Genomic DNA, 19,434 nt, shown 5'->3' on the forward strand with positions numbered 1-19,434 from the left:
GTCTCGGAACCGGCTCCGCCCCGTTCCGGCCCCCTCGGTCTCCACGGAGGTTCCCTCCCACTCCGCAATGAAGATCCCTAAAAAAAAAAAAGTTCTTACCTCCTAATTTACACGAATGAACTGGGAAAACAAATCAGGAATCCAAGGATTCCCTACCGTATTCCTTATGATAGAGGCCGGGGAATAAGTAAGATACTCAGAAACAGGGACTGGTTTTGGACATTTTTAGCACATCAGATAGAATATAGGTCATAAAAATATTTTTAAGTCATACAGCAGCTTGCTCACCACCTAAGGTAATGGGGCGGAGGGGTGGGGGGGTAGAGACAATACACAAAACTCTGCATCAATAAAATTATCAATGTATCAATTATCTAATTAAAATTACATCTGCAAAGAAAAGACAAACACGTTACAAGTCATTTTCTGCAGATGATGGACTGTAAATGACTTGGTGAAGTTCAACTTTTTTTCAAAGAACTTACTATGAAATCACAATGTAATACCTCTGCCTCATTGCATACTCTCCTCCCATCAGCTGCAAACTGCAATTGCTTAAGAAGAGTTGAACAGGCACTTTGGACAAATTCCTAGCCTTTTCCTTTAACCACTCTAAGAACCTCCTGACTTTCTGCTCGTTTTTTTTTCCTGCTCTGAGGTCTCAAAGGTTTCAGCCCATCACAGATACAAGGCCTACTGCAAAGAACACAATTTATTAAAGACAACTTGTCATCAACAGCATTGATTCAAAGAACAAAACATGAAAAAACAAAAGCAGACTAACATTCTGACCCTCGAAGTGAGACCTGAATTCATTCAGCTCATTCTGTACATGTCCAAAGTCCTGGGGGAGCTTCCAAGTAGGAAGCCTGGGAGTCTCTGGCTCTTGGGGCCTCCCTTGAGAGTCTGGGGTGGGGCAGGGGGGAATTGCCAAGGGCAGGTCCTCCCACTGGGGGAGCTCAGTCTAACCTGGGTATGGTCCCTGTGCTCTTTTGACCTTTCTTACAAGGCCAAGGAGAGGGCACTGGACCCAGGCCTGCCAATGAGGCGAATCAGATGCAGTGATTCAAGTAGTATGGTCCAGGAGGGAGGGCAGAGGGACAGGCGAGAGAGAATGCATCAGGGTCCTGGGCAGTGTCTGCTGGGTCCCAGACTGTGGCCCAAGACTCAGGCTCTGAAGGGATCCAGCTGGGAGTGAACTACCAGCCAACAAGTTCTGGGAAGACGATGACCAGGCTGCTGGCAAGCAGTGTGTTTCTGCCCCATGCCAGGGTCTTTACACACCAGTTCCCCTTAGACCCAGCTCTATTACAGAGCTCAGAGCCCTTCCAGCCAGGATCTCCTGGAAAACCAGGAAGGTCCCAGAGGCAGGGAGAAGAGGATGCTGAAGGACCTGAAAGGTCAGGAAGACCATATTTCCACTTTCTGAGCCCTACCCTTCATCCCCCAAACAAGCACTTGCCAATCTGCAATAAATAACCAGGAGTCTGAATAAGTAGTAAAATCTCCCAAATACTGTTCTGGGAGAGGAGGAAAAAGGCAAGTGAAGCATCCACGGGACAGCCTGGCAGGAGCTGCCTGGGGGAAGCTGTTCCCGGCCCTCAGCCCCACGTCCTGGCTGTCAGACTCAGGGAGGCTTTGGGGGTTCCTGCTGGCCGGTCTGGGGAGATGAAGAGGAGCTAATCATCCAGACTTCCAGATGTAAAACCCCTGCCTCCTCGCAGAAGGAGGGAGGGTCCTGGTCAGAACAGGCCCAGGGTGGGAGGAGCCAGCTGTTCTACTCCAGATGCACCTGCCTCAGATCCGTCAGAGCACAAGACCAGAGAAGGGCCAGCACGGCCTTCAGCTCTCCTGAGAGTGGGGAGACGCGGCACTCCAGGCCTGGACAGGACCCAAGCCTTTGAGCTCAGCCCCACCCGCCCCCGAGAGGCTCCCTTTGGCCCCACTTGCCCTTACAGAGACCCGCCTGTCCTGGGCCGGCACCTGGAAGCCAGGGGAATGACTACACCTCCGGGGCACCTGGATCCCAACCTTAATGCTTTTTTTCCTTTGGGAGAGGACCTTTGAGGAAACCTCTGGAAGACTCAGCTCTCCCTCTCCTCCCTCCCTGGGCAGGAGGGAGCTGGCTCTTCACGGGCCAACTGCTCTCAGCAGCTTGGGGTTTCCAAGAATTCCATGGTGGGGCACAGGCTCAGGTCCCTCGAGTGAGGCACTGTGGGCTGGGGGCCCTGGGTGCCCAGTGCTGGGGGATGGGAACAGGCTGCAAAGGCCAAGCCTGAGAGAGCTCTGCTGAGCCAAACTCTTCATTCTGTCTCCAGGGTTCCGAGCCAACGTTGAGGAGAGGGGAGGCGAGGGGCTGGGGATAAGGCAACCTAAGAGAAAAGGGCAAACGGACAGCAATGGAGATCGCGGCAGAAAGATGAGAGCCACACACCCTCCGTGAAAGAGCCTGAGGGAGAGAAAGGGAGACGGAGGCAGAGAGGTGACAAGACAAAGAAACAGAGACTAGAGGGAGATCACCTTCCTCCGTACACACGGATACACACGGACACACACACACACACACAGACTGGAGGAGCAGCTCACGCCAGGGGGAATAAGACACACACAGCAACCCACAAGTACACACATACACACGCGCGCACACACACTCAGTGGGAAAGGGACAGAAGGTGTGACCTGGGCCTGGCAGCCTCTTAGCTCCTTCACAGTGTCACCTTCCCCATGGAGAAGCCCAGGAAGCACCAACCTCCAGAAGAAGCGGTTTCTGGCCCATTTGCCGAGCACCTCCCTGACCAGAGCTCAGAAGACAGAGCAGGAGGGCAGGAAGGGAGGGGCAGAGCAGAGGCAGGGAGGGGCCCCCAGTCTGCCCCAGCCCTGGGAAACCACCTCAAGAGCCCCTGCCTTGCTCGTGGCCTGGGCAGAAGGTCCAGGGCTGAAGGGTGGGGAGGAGCCCGGGCTCAGTGGTCAGGAAAAAGCAGGGCACAGCAGGCCCCTGACGGGAGGCCAGGGCGAGGCCTGAAGCACGCCAGTCTGGCATCGGCCCCTCTGGATGGGACCCCACAGGCTTCTGCATGTTCCAGAAGCCAGGGCACCGGGGTCAGCAGGGGTTTCTCTTCCAAACGTGGGTCTTTTGCCGCCAGGCTACTGTGAGTCTTGGAGTTCCTTGGCTTTCTGAAGGACCTGGCAGACGTCTGTGATAGGGTAATCCTGTGTGGGGGAAAGGCCAACAGTAATATGCCTCTGAAGTCAGCCTGTCCTGCACCACCGCAGTGGACCTGGCACCCTGCTGGACCCTGGGCTAAAGGCTGGGGACCACAGGATACCAGACACCCCCCGTCTGTCCAGTCCCTGCAGGGAGCTATTGCTACACGCACTGCAGCATTGACTTAACCAACCCAACCAGTCACCCCAAAAGGTCTCAGCCCCTTCCCTAGGACCAGGACTACCTGCCTCACCTCCCGCCATCTCCTGCCATCGAGCCCTGAGCTCCATGCATGAGCCTGGACCAGGGCCGGACACTGTCCATGCATTAGCTCACTGGGTCACCTCAACAGCCCCATGAGGGGTTATGCGAATTTGCCTGTTTTACAGATCGAGTCAGTGAAGTTATTGAATACCAACCCCAGGCCAGGCGTTGGCAAAGCAGTTAAGGCTCAGAGAGGCTGCCACTGGGCTTAGGTGACATGACTAGCGCAGGAGAATAAAGATGTGAGGCCAAAACGGACTCCTGAGCCCATGTTCTTAACCACTAAGGCCCCCATGTTTCTTCCCCAGGCCGAGAGCCATTACCAATCGGCATTACTACCACATACTGGGTAATAAGGCTGTGTCTCAGCTATGACTTACTTATGCATAGTGCGTGGTTCAGAGAAGCCAAGTCACTGGCCACACCACAAGGCCACACTCAAGGTCAGTGGCAAAGCCGGATTCAACCCAGATCCAAACCTAGATCTGCTCCTCGGGGGTCTGGACTCTCAAGCCCTGCCACCGTTTCCTGGTCCCAAGGCGGCCTGTCACAGCGGCTAGCATGGGTGGCCGCCAAGTGTCTGCCTCGTGGCTGAAGACTGGGCACGTCCCCTCAAACTCCATTACCTGCAGGAGCCTCATGTTTACGGTAAAGTCCCCTTCCAGCAACTGCTCCCGAATCAGTCTAGGAAAAACAAGCAACAAAAAGCGCTGGGCCCCTCAACTACTCTGAGAGCAGGCCCACTGGGCCTCGTCCTGCTCCTGCCGCACCACCTGCAGCGAGTTTGGACTGATGCTCCCCTGAGAATCCCAGAGGCTCAGTCTAGCTCTTGACAGCAGCCCCCCGCCCCCAACCCCTCCTACGGCCACACTCACATGAGCATGGCGCAGCAGACCAGGAGGAGGAAGTCAAAGCGGTTGCTGTCGGCGAAGAGGGAGTCCCAGATCCGGATGACGTCAGGCAGCACGAACTCCTGGGACAGCAGCAGGGTCAGCCAGCGGAAGGCAAAGAACTGGGGCTTGATATTCTGCTCTTGCTGGGGAGACAAAGGGGTGCGGTAGGTGCGAGAACGTGTGTTGGCTAGTGGCCACGGACCACCATGCAGCTCAGGAGGCGTGAATTCAGATTAAGCAGCAGGCTCGGTATGAGCTCCAGGCACACCGAGGCGGGGATGGCACCAGAGAGCCTCGCTCCGTGAAACGGGCGACTGCTGCTTGCTGCCAGCCAACGCTGTCAGATCGTATGATTTTTTTTGAGGGAAGCCAAAAACCCAGACTTTTATATATAAGCACTTTAGATTTATAAATGATGGCTCAAATTCTTTTAATACACTACACAGACTGTCACTGTGGATTTATGGACAGAGAAACCATTATTGGGCACTTACTACAAGCCAGGCCTTGTGCTTAATACGTTAAATATCTCACTTATTTACTCCATACAACAACTGCACTAGGCAATTATTCCCAATGGGGACAAGCCCTCTGGTCGGCCACAGTGGATACTACTGACTGAAAAGCCTGTTATAAAACAACAAGCTGTAATTCCACACTTGGTTAAAAAGATATGGTTATGTATATTTTCTTGTTCACAAAACTGTTCCTGTTTATAAATAAATATTCTTTTTACTGAAGAATTCCCTGAAACAAACATGAAATGCCACTCCCAATAGTATTTTTTTGGGGAGGCCACCTGGGTCTTAGGTGCAGTATGTGAGATCTAGTTCCTTGACCAGGGATTGAACCTGTGTCCCCTGCACTGGGAGCACAGTCTTAGCCACTGGACTACCAGGGAAGTCGCTCCAATAATTTTTAAAAATGAAGTTCACGCTTCCCTTCTGGGAGGACTCTTAACAGGCTGAACTCAAAGCATACGGTAAATGCCCTGCATCATGCCTGGCACACAGGGCACCATACCCACCTCCCTCATCCTCAGCCTGCCAGGCTCCACCCACCAGCTTCCCCACCTCCCCGCCGCCCCTCAGCACCTGCGTCATGACCCCCTGGCAACAGCAGTCACTTCTAATCCTCAGACTCAGGCCAGTCCCCACCCTGGGGCTGGCTGGGGCGCTCAGGGGCCTGCTGTCCTCTCCCGCTTCCTGTCTGCCCTAACCTGTGTGGCCCTGGGGGTCCTCACCAGTTTCAGGTAGAGTTCCATGTCCTTATCCTTCAGGGTGGAGTACACCTTTTCCATCTTGTAGGTGATGCCACACTGGGAGTCATCCAGGCTCTTGATGAAGTTGTCCCGGATCTCAGCCATGAGGTTGGTGAAGCAGAAAAAGGTATCTGCCTCAGCATGCTCTGGGAGAGACAGGCAGGGTCAGGGCAGCTGTGAGAGGACCAGCTGGCTCGCAACACACCCCACCTCTCAATTATGTGAGAGCTCACCCTCAGCTCTGAGCCTCCACCAAGTCAGCCCGCCCTGGGCAGGCTGCGTCCCTCTGTACCTCCTCTGTTTGTGACCACTCTCCACACCCCACTCTCCAGCCCCAGACCAGACATAATTTTTATTTTGGCCATGCCAAACAGCTTGCGGAATCTTAGCCAGCGCCCTCCGCAGTGAAAGCAAGGCGCCCTAGCCATTGGACCAACAGGGAATCCCGCCTCTTTCTCCTCACAACTCTGACGGCACTGCACACTGACTGTGTAGTTGATTCCATGTTCTGCTGACATTTTAAAAATCATTATTTAAATCCTTCCTTTCAGCTTCCTGTCTATACAGGAGACAGAAATCTCTAGTCATCTCCTCTAACAGAAATTCAGTTACAAATATGAATAGATCAGTAACCCGACGGGGGGCAGCCTCCCTGGTGGTCCGGTGGCTAAGACTCCAGGCTCCCAATGCAGCGGGCCCAGGTTCGATTCCTGTTCAGGGAACTAGATCCCACGTGCCACAACTAAGAGATCCACGTGCTGCAACTAAGACCTGGTACAGCCAAATAAATATATATATATATATAAAAATATATATTTTAAAGAGATCAGTAAACATCTAACATTCTAGAAAGTTCAAGCCAGAAAAGATCTCAGACATGATTTAGGCCAACCCCCTTATCTGACAGAGAGAATGGAGACCCCAAAACAGGGAAGTGAGTGGCACAAGAGCTTGATAAAGCCCATCAGTCCAGCTTTCCTTGGTCCGTTTCTCCAGGAGGCAGCAACAACGAGCGTGAGCGGCCAGGAGCCCACCTGTTTACCTCTCCACTCGCTGTTGGGGTCGGTGGCAAAGGTGTAGTAGAGGGGCCCCACGATCTCGTTCATGCCCTGCACGTAAGCGATGCCGGGGTTGAGCTTGGCGTAGATGAACAGGATCCGCTCCACCACCTCCCAGTGGGCTTCACAGCCGTTGGGCAGCACCACGTACTCGTTCATGGAGGGTGCCGAGTTCTTTTGTGGGGAGCTCATCTAGGGGACAAGGGCAGGGGCTCAGTAAGAAGGCTGGAGGCATGACGGACAGCGAGCCGAAACTTAACCTCCATTCTTGGGCAACCCAGGGTGGAGAGGGATGTGTCCAGCGCCACCGGGAACGAGCAGATAAATCCACAATGGGCAACATTCCACAAGCCAGAGGGACTGAAATCTAATAATTTAGTGATAAAAGTCAGAACAGTGCTTACCTCTGAGAGAAGGGGTACCGACTGGAGAGGGGCATGGAAGAACTTTCTGGATGATGGAAGTGTTCCATGTCCTGATCTGGCTGACAGTTAATGTAGGTTTATACATGAGAAAATGTTCATCTAGTTGTATACCTAAGGTTTGTGCTTTTCTTGTATGTAAGTTATAGTTCAATTCAAAAAAAAAATTCAAAATATGTCAAAAATAGACAATAGGTAAAGATTCTTGAAGTCAAATGCTGTGGGGGGTGGGGGGAGTGGAGGCCTGCTCCAGCTGCAGTGACTAAAGAAACTCAACATACCAGTGCAACGCATAAACCCTAACTTGGTGCTGGTTAGGATTCAAAATGACAAAAACGGTCTTGGTACAGGGAGTTCCCCGGCGGGCCACTGGACAAGACTCCTTACTTTCACTGTGTGGGCTCAGGTTCAATTCCTGGTCAAGGAACTAAGATCCCACAGACCATACAGGGTGGCCAAAAAAAAAAAATCTTGATACAACTAGAGGACACCCGAACCAAGATTGGATGTGAGCTGTTATTAAGGATTATGGGTAACACTGGCAGATGTGACAGTGGTGAGGAGGAGGATGTCCTGATTCTCAGGGGATGCCTGCTGAACGACTGAGGGGTAAGGGGTCAGGACATCTGCAAGTTTCCTCTCTATGTAACACACACACAAACACGGCAAAAGCTTAACACCTGGTGCATTTAGGTGGAAAGTGTAAGGGTGCGTGCTGTACTCTTCTTTCAACTTTTCTGAATATTTCAAAATCTTCCTAAGAAAAAGTTGGGAGATGAATGAAGAGATGATCTCGGTAAAAACTCACACAATAGAGCAGAGGACCCCAATGTCAGGATCCCTTGGGAGTTTTGTAAAAGTTCAAGTGCCTGGGGTTACCTGTATGAAGGTCACAGGCACATCCCCACAGGGACAGAGTATAATGCTGTCATGGAAGCCTAGGGTTTTTAGAACATTAAGTGTCCTTTTCCAGTATATATACACATCTATACACGTACACATGTGTGCACATGTGCACACACTAAGACGCATATATCACTAACATTTACCAAGAGGGTTTTATGGGCAAGACAAAGCCCTACAAGCCTTCCTGTTTAATGCCCAAAACAGCCTAGAAGATTCTTTCCACATTAGTTTCCAGATGAGGACACAGGTTCAGAGACGCTGGGCCACTCATCAGACGTCTCGCATTGAGTGGTGCCACTGGACTTGGACCCAGGCTGGCTCTAGAACCCGAGGCCCAGGCCTCAGAGAGTGCCCACTGCTTTCCCACAATCTGCACAGCCATGACCTCAGTTCACCCTCCTGGCAATTTAAAAGCCAGACAGGGCGGAAATGATTACGCCCAGTAAACAGAAGAAGAAACAAAGGCCCAGGAAGGCAAGTCTGGTGTTCCTTGCGCAGCGTCAGCCAGCCAGCCAGCTTTAACTCAAACCGCCCAGCCCCTGGACCCAGAGGCCTAGGGATGGAGCGTGTGGTCTGGTTCTCCCACCAGGACTAGGTCTAAACCTAGTCCTCAGTTCTCAACCATCAATTATTGTACTGAAAGCAATGACAGAAGCCAGGTCCTTATCTTTCCAGGCAGACAGAACATCAGTAGCCAAGCAGGACGACCACCAACTCAGGCAGCTACGCGGTCATTAAGCCAAGCGCTTGGCACCTCCTGACGCACCCAGCTCTGTTGTGGGCAGGTGGAACCAGTGGATCAACCAGAACTTCCCAGTCACTCCTGGGAGGAAAGACGGCTGGTCTCCAGGAAACAAAGCCCTGATTGGTCATTCCACCCGGGTGGTGGTGGGGGGCGGGCAAGTGGAGCTGCTACAGTACCTGTCTCTAGCTTGCTGGGAGTTACAGAAGATTTTTCCATTGCTGGAGGACAGTGAAAAATTTTGAGGAATAAGTCAAAGCTCCAGGCACGAAAAGCAGTAGGCGTTAAGGAATAAGACAATATACCTTTTAGCAATAAGCAGCTTCTCAGAATTACCTAAGTCTGCTCGAAGCCTGAGGTTCCAACACGCAGCATAACTTAGCCAGCACAAGACCCACCCTTCCTTTCTCTGACGTCTCACATCGCTCCCTCTCTACCCCAGGCCCCGCCCTACCAACCACAGCACCAGGAGGCCTCTCCACCTCCATTCCCGCCTCTCCCATCAACATCCTCACAGTGTCCACGGCAATCTTCGACAAAGGCAGTCTTATATCCCTGCTCCAGGAATGCTGCAGGGGTCCCCAGCCCTCGGGACAAAGGCCCATGTGGCCTCACCATCACTCACTTCTCCAGCATACTCTGGCCACCCTTCCCTCGCCCTCTCCCCTACCCAGCTCAGGCTGGACTCCTCTTTCCCTTGAACACACCCTGCTCTCTCCACACATGCCCTCCTCTCCCCCTGGAAGGCCCTTTCCTTTTCATCCTTTGAGCCTCAGCTTAAATGTCACTTCATCAGCAAAGTCCACCCTGATGCCCAGACCAGGTCAGGTCCCTGCCCATCACTGTTCCCACTGCACTTCACCACACTTGAAGTTCCTTTTCCAAGCGCCGCCTCCACCACAGACCAGCACTGCACAGCAGGGCACCCCCCACCCCCGGGCACCGTGACACCAGCCTTCGAATCTGATTTTCAGCAAGAGCCTGGAAAGGGATGGGGCAGGACCAAAGCTGCTCTGGGTAACAGCCAGGGCGGATGGTCGGGGCCCAATGGCCCGTGGCCACTAGTCCCGAGGAAGCAGGAAGGAAAAGGCTGTCACGGGGAGCCCCCGAGGCCCTCAGGTTGCCTCTCACATTTGTGACGCCGCTCCGGTTCCGAGCCACCGTCTGGGATTTCAGGGTCGTCTGCTCCACCCGCTTACGAAGGGTCTCGAATTCATTCTGAGGATCCAGGATGAGGAGGCAGGGGTACTCGGTGGCCCTCTGGAAGAAGGATATGTCTGGACACAACCTCCTGCAAGGGGAAACAGGAGAGGACCGTTCCTCAGCTAGAGGGTTTGAGGTGTCTCCTCGGCCCTCTGCTGCCAGGTGTCCCAGCCTCCCCAAAGCCTTTTGTGTGTGTGTAAGTTAGTAGCGTTGTATTTCAAAAGCAATGCAGTCATCGTATATGTGTACACACACATACATCGTATGGACGCTTACAAATAGATACACACACATATATTTTTAAGTGTCCTTAGAAACTTACAGTCTAACTCTTCTCTTAAACCACGAACAACTTTCCATGTCGAAAAGATAATATGTACAAGAGTATGAACTGTTTATATTGTGGCTAAAAATGGTAATAGAGGTTTCATTAAGTTATAAATTGTACAATGGAATACCACACAGCTGGGGAGACAGAGAAACAATCACATGGGGAGACGGTCTCTAGAATGTGAAAGTTTTTAAAGTGTATGTATGGCGGCGCACACACAGACTTCTCAGCTGAAGCTCTCTGCAAACCCGCCCTCCAGGAACACTGAACAACGCACTACAGTCACTGCCAGGCTAAGAACCTGTCTGCCCAGATCTGGGTTCAAGATGCGGTTCCTTCTTAAAACGGGGCGATGAAACACCTCGTGGGTAGAGGCTCCCCAACGCCAGCCTGAGAAGGAAGGAGGCAAGAGACCCACTGTCCCCCCTGGCTGAGCACCCCGGGCTGGGGTCCCACGGGGGCTGTCTGGCGGGGGCAGGGAGGCAGGCCTGGGCACAGTGAGCACAGGGGAGGAGCAGCCCCGGGTAGCGAAGGGCTGGTAACACCGCTGACAAGCAGAGGGGGCAGAAAGGGAGGAGGACGGACAGACTCTAGAACCCAAGTTCTGACCACTGGGCCACTGCAGACAGGCTCCCGGTTCCTCACCCAGCCACGTGGGAGTCACCTGCTGCCATGCCCACCCGGTGGCCACATGTCCCTACCAAGAGGAACAGTGCGCGCACGGTATAGCTCGCAATCACTTTCTGACCCTGTCACTCCTCTGCTTAAAGCCTTTGGGAGACCGCCCCGTGTCCCTGGGATTAAGTCCAAGGTCTGACCCCCGCCTGCCTCCAGTTGGGCCTCAGGCACACTGGCCTTCGCACCGCTCCTTGGACGGCCCAGCTCTGAAGGCTCTCAGGGCCTCCCCTGGGAGGTACCACAGCCCTCCCTTCCCCCACCCCCCCAGGCTCCTCAGAATCTCAGCTGCTTCCTCAGGCGAGACGTCCCAACTGCCCTGAAGCACCCTGAACTCTGCCTTCAGAGCAGTCACCACAAGTGTTAGTGACACGGAAGATCCATTTTGTTGAACGTCTTGTCTTCACATCTTCCCCCTCAGCTTCTAAGCTCCTTAAGGAGAGAGACCCTGTCTGTCTATTCCATGCTCAACGCCCCAGCCTGGCACTGAGCCTGTCACATAGGAGGGCCTCAGAAGTTGGTGAAGGAAGGAGCAGATGAATCCACAGGTGCCTGGGCTACAAGTGACACTAAGGCAGGGCGAGAAGAGCTGGGCACTCAGGCCACCACCAGCGCCCCACACCGCTGCACCTCGCCAGGCTTGCTGTGCCTATGGCCTGGACTCAGCTACAGGGACAACTCCCCAGCAGTTTCTCAGACACCTCCCTGTGGGGCTGGGCTGGACTAGGCTGGGAAAGGGCAGAAGCGGCGGAAAACCCCCAGAAGCCACAGGGCTGGCTCCCCACCCCAGCGCCCTGCTCACCGGACATCTTTGTCGATCTGCAGCAGCACCTCGTTGTCCCTGAAGTACGTGTTCCACCGGCTGTCAGGGTTGGGGTTCAGAGGCTGTGGGGGAAAATGAGCCGCGCTATCCTCGGCCAGCTAGGACCCCAGGGGCAGACCCCAGTCTTGGGGGCCTGAGCAGTAGCCCCGAACCAGCATTCCCAGCAGAGACGCAGCTACGGCTGAGACGGCCTGCGAGATAGTTGAGCGGCAGCATAGGCCCTTCCGCGGCCTCCCAAACCTCCACCCTCATCCACATCCCGCAGCCAAGCCCCGAGGTCAGCTCTGAGCACTTCCCTGCTGGGCAGGGACTCTGCCCTTCCCTGTCCATGGCTCCAGAATGCTGCATATAACAGGTGCTCACTAAACGCTTGCTGAATAAATGAATATTGCATCGTTAGGTCTCTCTGAATCTAATTCATCAATATTCTGAGTTGCCAATTCCAGACCTTGGACGATCAGGCTGGGTCCAATCCATCTCCACTTCCCTACTGTGAAGCACCAGGGAGGAGTTGGGTATTTGCAGACAGAACAAGGCTTCCTCTGGGCTGTAGAAACGCAGTTTACCCTCAGCCCGGCCCTGCTCTGACTCCCTTCAACTACAGTATCACAGAAGCTTCCTGGAGGAAGGGGGCTGAGGGGCCAACGCGCGGAGGATGAGGCTCAGTGCTGCACACACAGCACTCCTAGATCCCAGTTATCGATTGTGGTCCTGACTGGGCCTGGAGCCTGGGGAGAGCACGGAGACTCAACAGCCTTTGGCAGCTGAGATGCCAAATGCAGAAACGAGGTGCTGAGGTCCGGGGGGCGGGGGGGCGGTAAACGGGAGTAGGATCAGCAGCACCTGGCCTCTGGGCTGAGGGACCTCGCCCACCCCAAAGCCCACACCTCTCCCCGCCCCACTCTGTAGCCTTGGTCCTCACTGCAGCCCCCTACTCACATGGTCCTCAAAGGTCACATCCTCCCTGGACACACCCATGTTGGCCTTGGCGATGCCAGGCTGGATGATCATTTCCCTCAGGAACTGAGAATACAGCTCCCTGGAGGAGAGGAGGGGAGAGAGGGATGAGCCCAGAGCAGTGCAGCAACAGGAAGTGGGTTGGACTCACACCACCTGCTCTGCCCAATACAAAGGCCCTCCTGCCATCTCCCTGTGTCAGGGTCTCACCTCTGCTTGGCCAGGATGGAGGTCCATGAGGCTCTCTCCAAGGGGAGGTAGTTCAAGAGAATCTGCACACAGAGAGAGAAAAGCAAAGCTCTGGCAACTCCCCCAGCCCAACCCCGGAAGGAGACGGAGGCTGATAGGCCTCAAGGAAAATGTCTGATAAAGCCCCGAGAAGGCAGGATGGGCTGGGTAAAACCCAGGAACGCAGGCATGGGCTGGGGGTAGCCTCCCCTCTTCTCCCCACTGGCTTCCTCATCCTGTATCCTGAAGCAGCCCTTTCTACTGCATTCCCTCCCACAGACTCTCCCAAACGATGATAAAACCTTGTGCTCAAAGGGGTTGGAAAGCAGGACACTGGGCTTCTGCTCCCACCTCAGTGAAAAGCTTTAGGCAAAGCATAGCCTTTTACTGTCCCAATCAGCATCGCTTCCACTGAGCTGTCTGGACCAGGAAGCAGAGGGCTTTGCGGGCATTACAAAGCATTCCATCCCCAGGGGGATCCCGGAGGGGATGCCAAGAGAAACAGAAATTCCAGAACTCCCCAGAAAAGCTTCTTGGGACGAGCAAGGAAAGGCAGAAAATAGGAAGAAGGAGCCAGGGGTGGGGACAGCCCATGCAGGAACCCAGGGACTCTCAGCAGAGCAGAAGCCCCACCCCAGGCACACCCACCTTCCAGCAGAGGCATCGAAGTCCGCCCTCACAGGGGATGCCTGTGGACACAGCAGGCAAAGGTCATGCCCCCGCAGAGTCCCAGAACCCCCCAGCCCTCCACCTTGGAGCTAGTCGGCAGGGAGTGGAATGGGCAAGAAGTGCTTCTTCAAGAATTGTTCGCTGCCAGAAAGACTGCTAGACGACGCTAATCCTATGTCCTCTCTCTCTGTGACTCCCGTCCGGAATATTCTTTTGAGGATGACAGCTTCTGATCTTTGATATTTCTTCCTCAGAGCAGCCTTGACCAACCACACCACTTCTCCCCAAATAAAGTCAGAGCCCTTGACATAAACAATCCACATCTCCTTCATGGCATCCCTCGTAAATGGGAATGTATGATATAATTTATATATTTATTTAACATCTGTAACTCCTAATACTGGGGAAAGCCCTAGAAAGAAGAAGACCAAATCTTACTGTTCCAGTACCTAGCCCAGGGCAGGTATTCTGTAAGTATCTGTGGAATATAAACTAAGCTCTGAATGCTCAGTGTTTTGTGTTTTACAGACTTAAAACTTCACTTAATCCCTAGTAAGTAACGAAGATCAGCATCATTGTCCCCATCTTACACATTAAGAAATTCATCTATAAAGACAGAGAAATCAAGGACTCCAACACAGGTCTGACTCTAGAACCCAGCTTGTAACCACTGCCGCAGACTGCCTCCCCTGGGGCCTGGCAGATTGTTTAGCTCAGCACAGATCCCAGAACCCCCTCAAGATCTTCAGGGCCTAAATATCACTCCTGAATGGAAAGACGAACTTCTGAAATACTGTCAGGACGCTCGCTAAAGCAGCTGTTGCTACAGTCTCCCTAGTACTGTGAACAGCAGCTAGTGTCCTCACCTCAGAATCTGCATGGGGATGCAGAGGGCAACTCAAGCATCCTTGCTGACAAAGTTACAAAGGCAGAGCAGTCACAAGAAGCTACCAGAACACCCTGGGGTATTTTTAAAGACGTGCCAGAGTCTCTGTGCTGAAGTTAGCCAGTCTGGGGAGGGGAAAGTCAAAAACTGCTGGGGTTCAGCTCCTTAAAGTGAGTGACTCAAGGCTGGAATTTTACCAGGAACCAAAGTTCACTGTTGCCTGAGTTGGCTTTGATTCTAAGCCATGGAGAGAACCAGGAACCGCTCTGTAGCTAACCAAATTCTACAACACAGGAAGCCTGCTGAGGAATGAGAAAAGACCTTTCCTCTGTTCAAGAAGTCTCCCCTGCCCTCCAGTTACTCCCAGGAAGCAATCAGCATCACTTACAGGCCAATGAGCACCTGGTCTAAGGTCTGTGTGCGTGGTCAGTGCGCACTTAGTCACTAAAGTCCTGTCCAACTCTTTGCAACTCAATAGACTGCAGCCCACCAGGCTCTTCTATCCATGTGATTCTCCAGGCATGAATACTGGGTTGCCATTTCCTCCTCCAGGGTATCTTTACAACCCAGGGATCAAACTCGTGTCTCCTGCACTGCAGGCGAATTCTTTACCACTGAGCCACTAGGGAAGCCCAGTCTAAGGCCTACAGGCATGCTAACTGAGGGCGCCGTTGCTCTGAGAACCAAGCCTGGGGCATACCTGGTTGTTCAGCTCCACAGAATCTGGAGAAGTTCCCAAAAGGCAGCCCGGTCCCCAGAACTGGCCAGGTGTGGCCTTGGCTAGCTGCCCCTCCATCTTTGTCACAAGGCTGCTCCAAGAAAACCCTGAAAATGGAGAGTTGCCTCTTACCACTAAAACTGAGTTCCCGAAGCTTTTCCAAGGCAATTGTGGGCTCCTTCAGGACATCCTGGAAATCTGCAATCCTAGAAGGAGGGAGACAGAGGGAAATGACCCACAAACCCCAAGATGACAGGCTTAGCAACCCCTCCTAAAGCCCACAGCTCCCTTACACCCCCAGTCTCCAACCTATTCCTCCCTACCCCTCAGGACACAAAGATGCCAAACACAGGCAAAACCCTGGCTAAAGGGCAGCTTTGAAGAACTACAGATCACTTTTTCCTCTTAAGTCCAGAAATCTATAGGATACTCCTGTCTGAAGATTCTCAAATGAGCACCATGAAATTAGACACATTCTAACATTTACTGAGCCTGCATTTACTGGCCACTTCCTGCTGGCCAGGTCCAAACCACACTGTCTCTATCTGAACTCCAAAAACCCTTAGAATCAGGAGTAATCCGATCTGTGGACAAGGACATGTGCACTCTGCATCCAGCATCCCAAGCTCAAAAATAAAACCATTAGAAGACCTCTGAGCCTGCGGGGCAGGCAAGGACAAAAGGTTTAAAAACTGGAGGAAAACTGAAGAATGAGCAAAATTAGCCAAAGCTGCAGGATTTGGCCCCGGGGATGGGGGTGGGGGGAAGAGACTGGAGAATCTAGGTTTTCTAGCATTTCTAGTAAGAAAAGGGTACGTGGAAGGGGAAGCATTTGGATAGAGGAGGTTACTGGGGCAAAGGATTAACAAGGTAGAGAAAAAGGGTGGGGGGTGCATTGGGATCGGGCATCAAGGCCCTAGAAGAGGAAGACACCAGGGGAAAGGATCCAGGGTGCGGGGGAGACAGAGAGAGAAGCGGCAGCACCGAGGGGCAGGAGAGATGTCCCCGTTCCGTGCCCCCGCTCAGGCCCACAGCAAAGAGGCTGGAAAGTGGGCGCCCAAAACCTTCAGCCCGCGGAGGGGTGGGGGGGCGGCGAGGGGGGAGGTCCCGATTCCTAGCCACATTCGCTCGCCCCACCTCCACCCCTGCAGGTCAAAAGGGACAGCATGGCCAGCAGTGGCCTGGCTGGTCGGCCCTGGTGGCTCCTCACCGGCTCTTGTGCAGACTCGACATGGTGTTGACTTCCGGATCTCCCCCCGCTGCCGCCCCCTCCTCCTCCTCCGCAGCCGCCACCGCCCCTCAGGGACGCGGGGCTCTGGGCAAAGGCCTCCGACCGGAAACTCAGCCGCAGGCGCGCGCGTTCCGCACTGTCCCGCCCCGCCCCGTTCACGTGCCACTCCTGCTCCCTGCCACCAGCAGACGGCCCGGCGGGGTGGGCGGCGCGAGAGGACGCCGGGAAGGAGGCCCCGCCCCCGCTCCGCCCCACCGCACCTCCCTCTACCTAGTGCGTCGTTTGACGACGCGCAGGTGACCGGCGCGTCAGACAGAAGACCGTGCGCGCCCAGGCTTCTGTCTTGCCATTGCCTGGAGGTTAGGAGGGGTAAGCTTCCGTACGCAAACACGCCTTTCACCTGGTCCTCTTCCTTACGGGTTCCACACCTGCAGTGAGCTGCTGAGCTGTCCTTTCAAGGATGTCCTGGTGATGGTGTAGTCGCGAAGTCGCGTCCGACTCTTGTGATCCCATGAACTGTAGGTAGCCCACCCGGCCTCCTCTGTCTGTGGGATTTCCCAGGCAAGAATACTGGTGTGGGTTGCCATCTCCTTCTCCATCAGGGATGTAGACCCCAACCCCCTCGCTAAGCTATACAGGCCTCCCTGGCTGGTCTTTTCACTGCTGAGCCCCGGACGCCTATAGGAGTGATCACACTGAACAGATGGTTCAGTAAATACTGAACGGAAAAGCAGGACCACAATTCAGTGATTCCTTGATTTTTGGATTTCATGAATATGATAGTTACCATAATATCAGAACAGAAAAGGAAAAACAAAATTTCAGGATCCTTCCCAAGAAAAAAAAGTTGGCAGCCATACATATGTGTACTTATGCGCTAATTGTCCTTATTTTTTAATGTCTCCACAGATCGGTGAAAACTTTGCCACTGGACTGTATAATCTTGAAATCTCCAGCTCTCAGCTGCTGCCCACCAAGACTTCACTGCCCCGTGGCCCAGGCACACAGACATCTGTTCCTTTATTCACTCACCACACAGTTTCTGCTCCCACTGTGTGCTAGGTACTGTGCTAAAGGGCTCCGCACAGCACAAAGGTTACGTTCCTTTACATGAAATATAAGAAATGAATAAATGTTGACTTAATTGCTGGTGGCTCAGATGGTAAAAAAAAAGATCTGCCCGAGAGACCCAGGTTCAATCCCTAGGTTGGGGAGATCCCCTGGAGAAGGGAATGGTTACCAACTCCAGTATTCTTGCCTGGAGAATTCCACAGAGGAGCCTGGTGGGCTACAGTCCATGGGATCGAAAAGAATCAGACACAACTGAGAAACTAACATTTTCACTTTTTAAAAAATGACTTAGTTGCACAACAGGAAAGAAATTTTTTTCCCAAATAAAAAGAATACCAGACAGCCCTTTGAAAGTTTGATTAGGAAGACAGGGAAAAACACAAGCCATGTGTTAAGAAAAATAGACCCTTGGCTATCATTTGGAAGAAAAGAAAAAAGATCTATTCCTATCTATTATCTGACTGAAAATTTAATTCTAAATGAATTGAAGCTCTATAAGGGCAAAAACCTATGGGATTGAAAGAAAAATGTATAGAAAAAATATTTATAATCTTGGAGAAGGAAGACAGAAGGCCCAGAAGCTATGAAAGATAAGACAGATGTATAACTACACAAAAATTTTCAGTCTCTAACGTCCTTGGTGATCCAGTAGTTGGGAATCTGCCTGCCAATGCAGGGGACATGGGTTCAGTCCCTGGTCTGGAAGGATTCCATATTCCTCGCGGCAACTAAGCCCATGTGGGGCAACTACTGAAGCCTGAGTGTTTAGAGTCTGTTCTCTTCAACAAGATAAGCCACCACAATGAGAAGCCTGTGAACTGCAATTAGAGAGTAGCCCCCTACATGCTCCATGGGGTCGCCAAGAATTGGACAGGACTGAGTGACTTTCACTTTCACTTTCCCCTACTTGCTGCAACTAGAGAAAGTCCATGCACAGCAAAGAAAACCCAGCATAGCCAAAAATAAATGAATTAATTTCAGTCTCTTAATGATAAAGTAAAAGACAAGCATCAATATGGAAAAATACGCGCAGCTTTTATGATAAAGGGTTAATCTTCATAACATATAAAGAGTTCTTAAATCAACAAGAAAAAGAAACACCCCAAAAGGGGAAAGCAATCATTCATTCAAGAAATGTACTCAGTGCCTCTGATGTGCCAGGTATATCCTAGGCATTGGGGATTTAGTAATGAATAAAAGACAAAATCCCTTCCTTTGAAGCATTGAGGTTTTAGTGAGGGGAGTTAGATTTTAAACAGGGTAAATAAGTAAACTGAATGGTACGTCAGATGGTGATAAATTCCTACAGGGAAGATAAAGCAGGAGTAGGCAGTGGGATGGACATGAATTTGAGTAGGCTCCAGGAGTTGGTGATGGACAGAGGAACCTGGCGAGCTGCAGTCTATGGGGTCACAAAGAGTCAGACACGCCTGAGCGACTGAACTGAACTGAGGTAGTGGAAGGGGGCTGCGATTTTACACAGTGGGATCAGGAAAACAGCTCTGAGGTGACGTCCAAACAAACATCTGAAGGAGGTAAGGCAGCAGAGCAGGCACTTCAAAGAAGAAAGAAAAATCCGATCCCTGAAACGACACTGACTTGGACTCACACTCAGGAATGCCAGTCAAACAACCATATCGTGCCTCTTAGACTCGAAAGAGTCATCAGTATTTATTACACCCACCATCACCAGGGTGTGGAGAACCAGACCTCTCAAACAGCTTTCAAAAGACTTGATGTGGTACAGCTTTTTCACAGTCATTCGACAAGAACTAATGCCATTTAAAAACATTTTTATTTTATTGGCTGTGCTGGATCTTCACTGCTGCGTGGGGGCTTTCTCCAGTTGTGCAGAGCAGGGGCTGCTCTCCAGTTGCAGAGTGCAGGCTTC

At 52.5% G+C, this 19,434-nt stretch overlaps 1 protein-coding gene across 2 annotated transcripts; it reads right to left on the bottom strand.

The window, feature by feature from the left end:
• Nucleotides 1-694: 694 nt before the first annotated feature.
• TBC1D13 (TBC1 domain family member 13) lies at nucleotides 695-16,568 on the bottom strand. 2 transcript variants are annotated; one of them, XM_005908489.3, is made up of 12 exons: nucleotides 16,452-16,568; nucleotides 15,374-15,447; nucleotides 13,617-13,657; nucleotides 12,951-13,012; nucleotides 12,723-12,822; nucleotides 11,763-11,845; nucleotides 9,883-10,042; nucleotides 6,666-6,873; nucleotides 5,606-5,769; nucleotides 4,345-4,505; nucleotides 4,096-4,153; nucleotides 695-3,210 (listed from the first exon to the last, which is right to left on the bottom strand). In XM_005908489.3, the coding sequence occupies exons 1-12, from the start codon at nucleotides 16,472-16,474 to the stop codon at nucleotides 3,145-3,147; spliced, it is 1,200 nt and encodes a 399-aa protein (XP_005908551.1). In that variant the 5' UTR covers nucleotides 16,475-16,568; the 3' UTR covers nucleotides 695-3,144. The 2 variants fall into 2 exon arrangements, with proteins under 2 accessions (XP_005908551.1, XP_070234979.1); XM_070378878.1 differs by lacking the exon at nucleotides 13,617-13,657 and having other exon boundaries at nucleotides 16,452-16,468.
• Nucleotides 16,569-19,434: the final 2,866 nt, after the last annotated feature.

This window comes from Bos mutus, chromosome 11, assembly GCF_027580195.1.
Source record: "Bos mutus isolate GX-2022 chromosome 11, NWIPB_WYAK_1.1, whole genome shotgun sequence".
Classification (NCBI taxonomy): Eukaryota; Metazoa; Chordata; class Mammalia; order Artiodactyla; family Bovidae; genus Bos; species Bos mutus.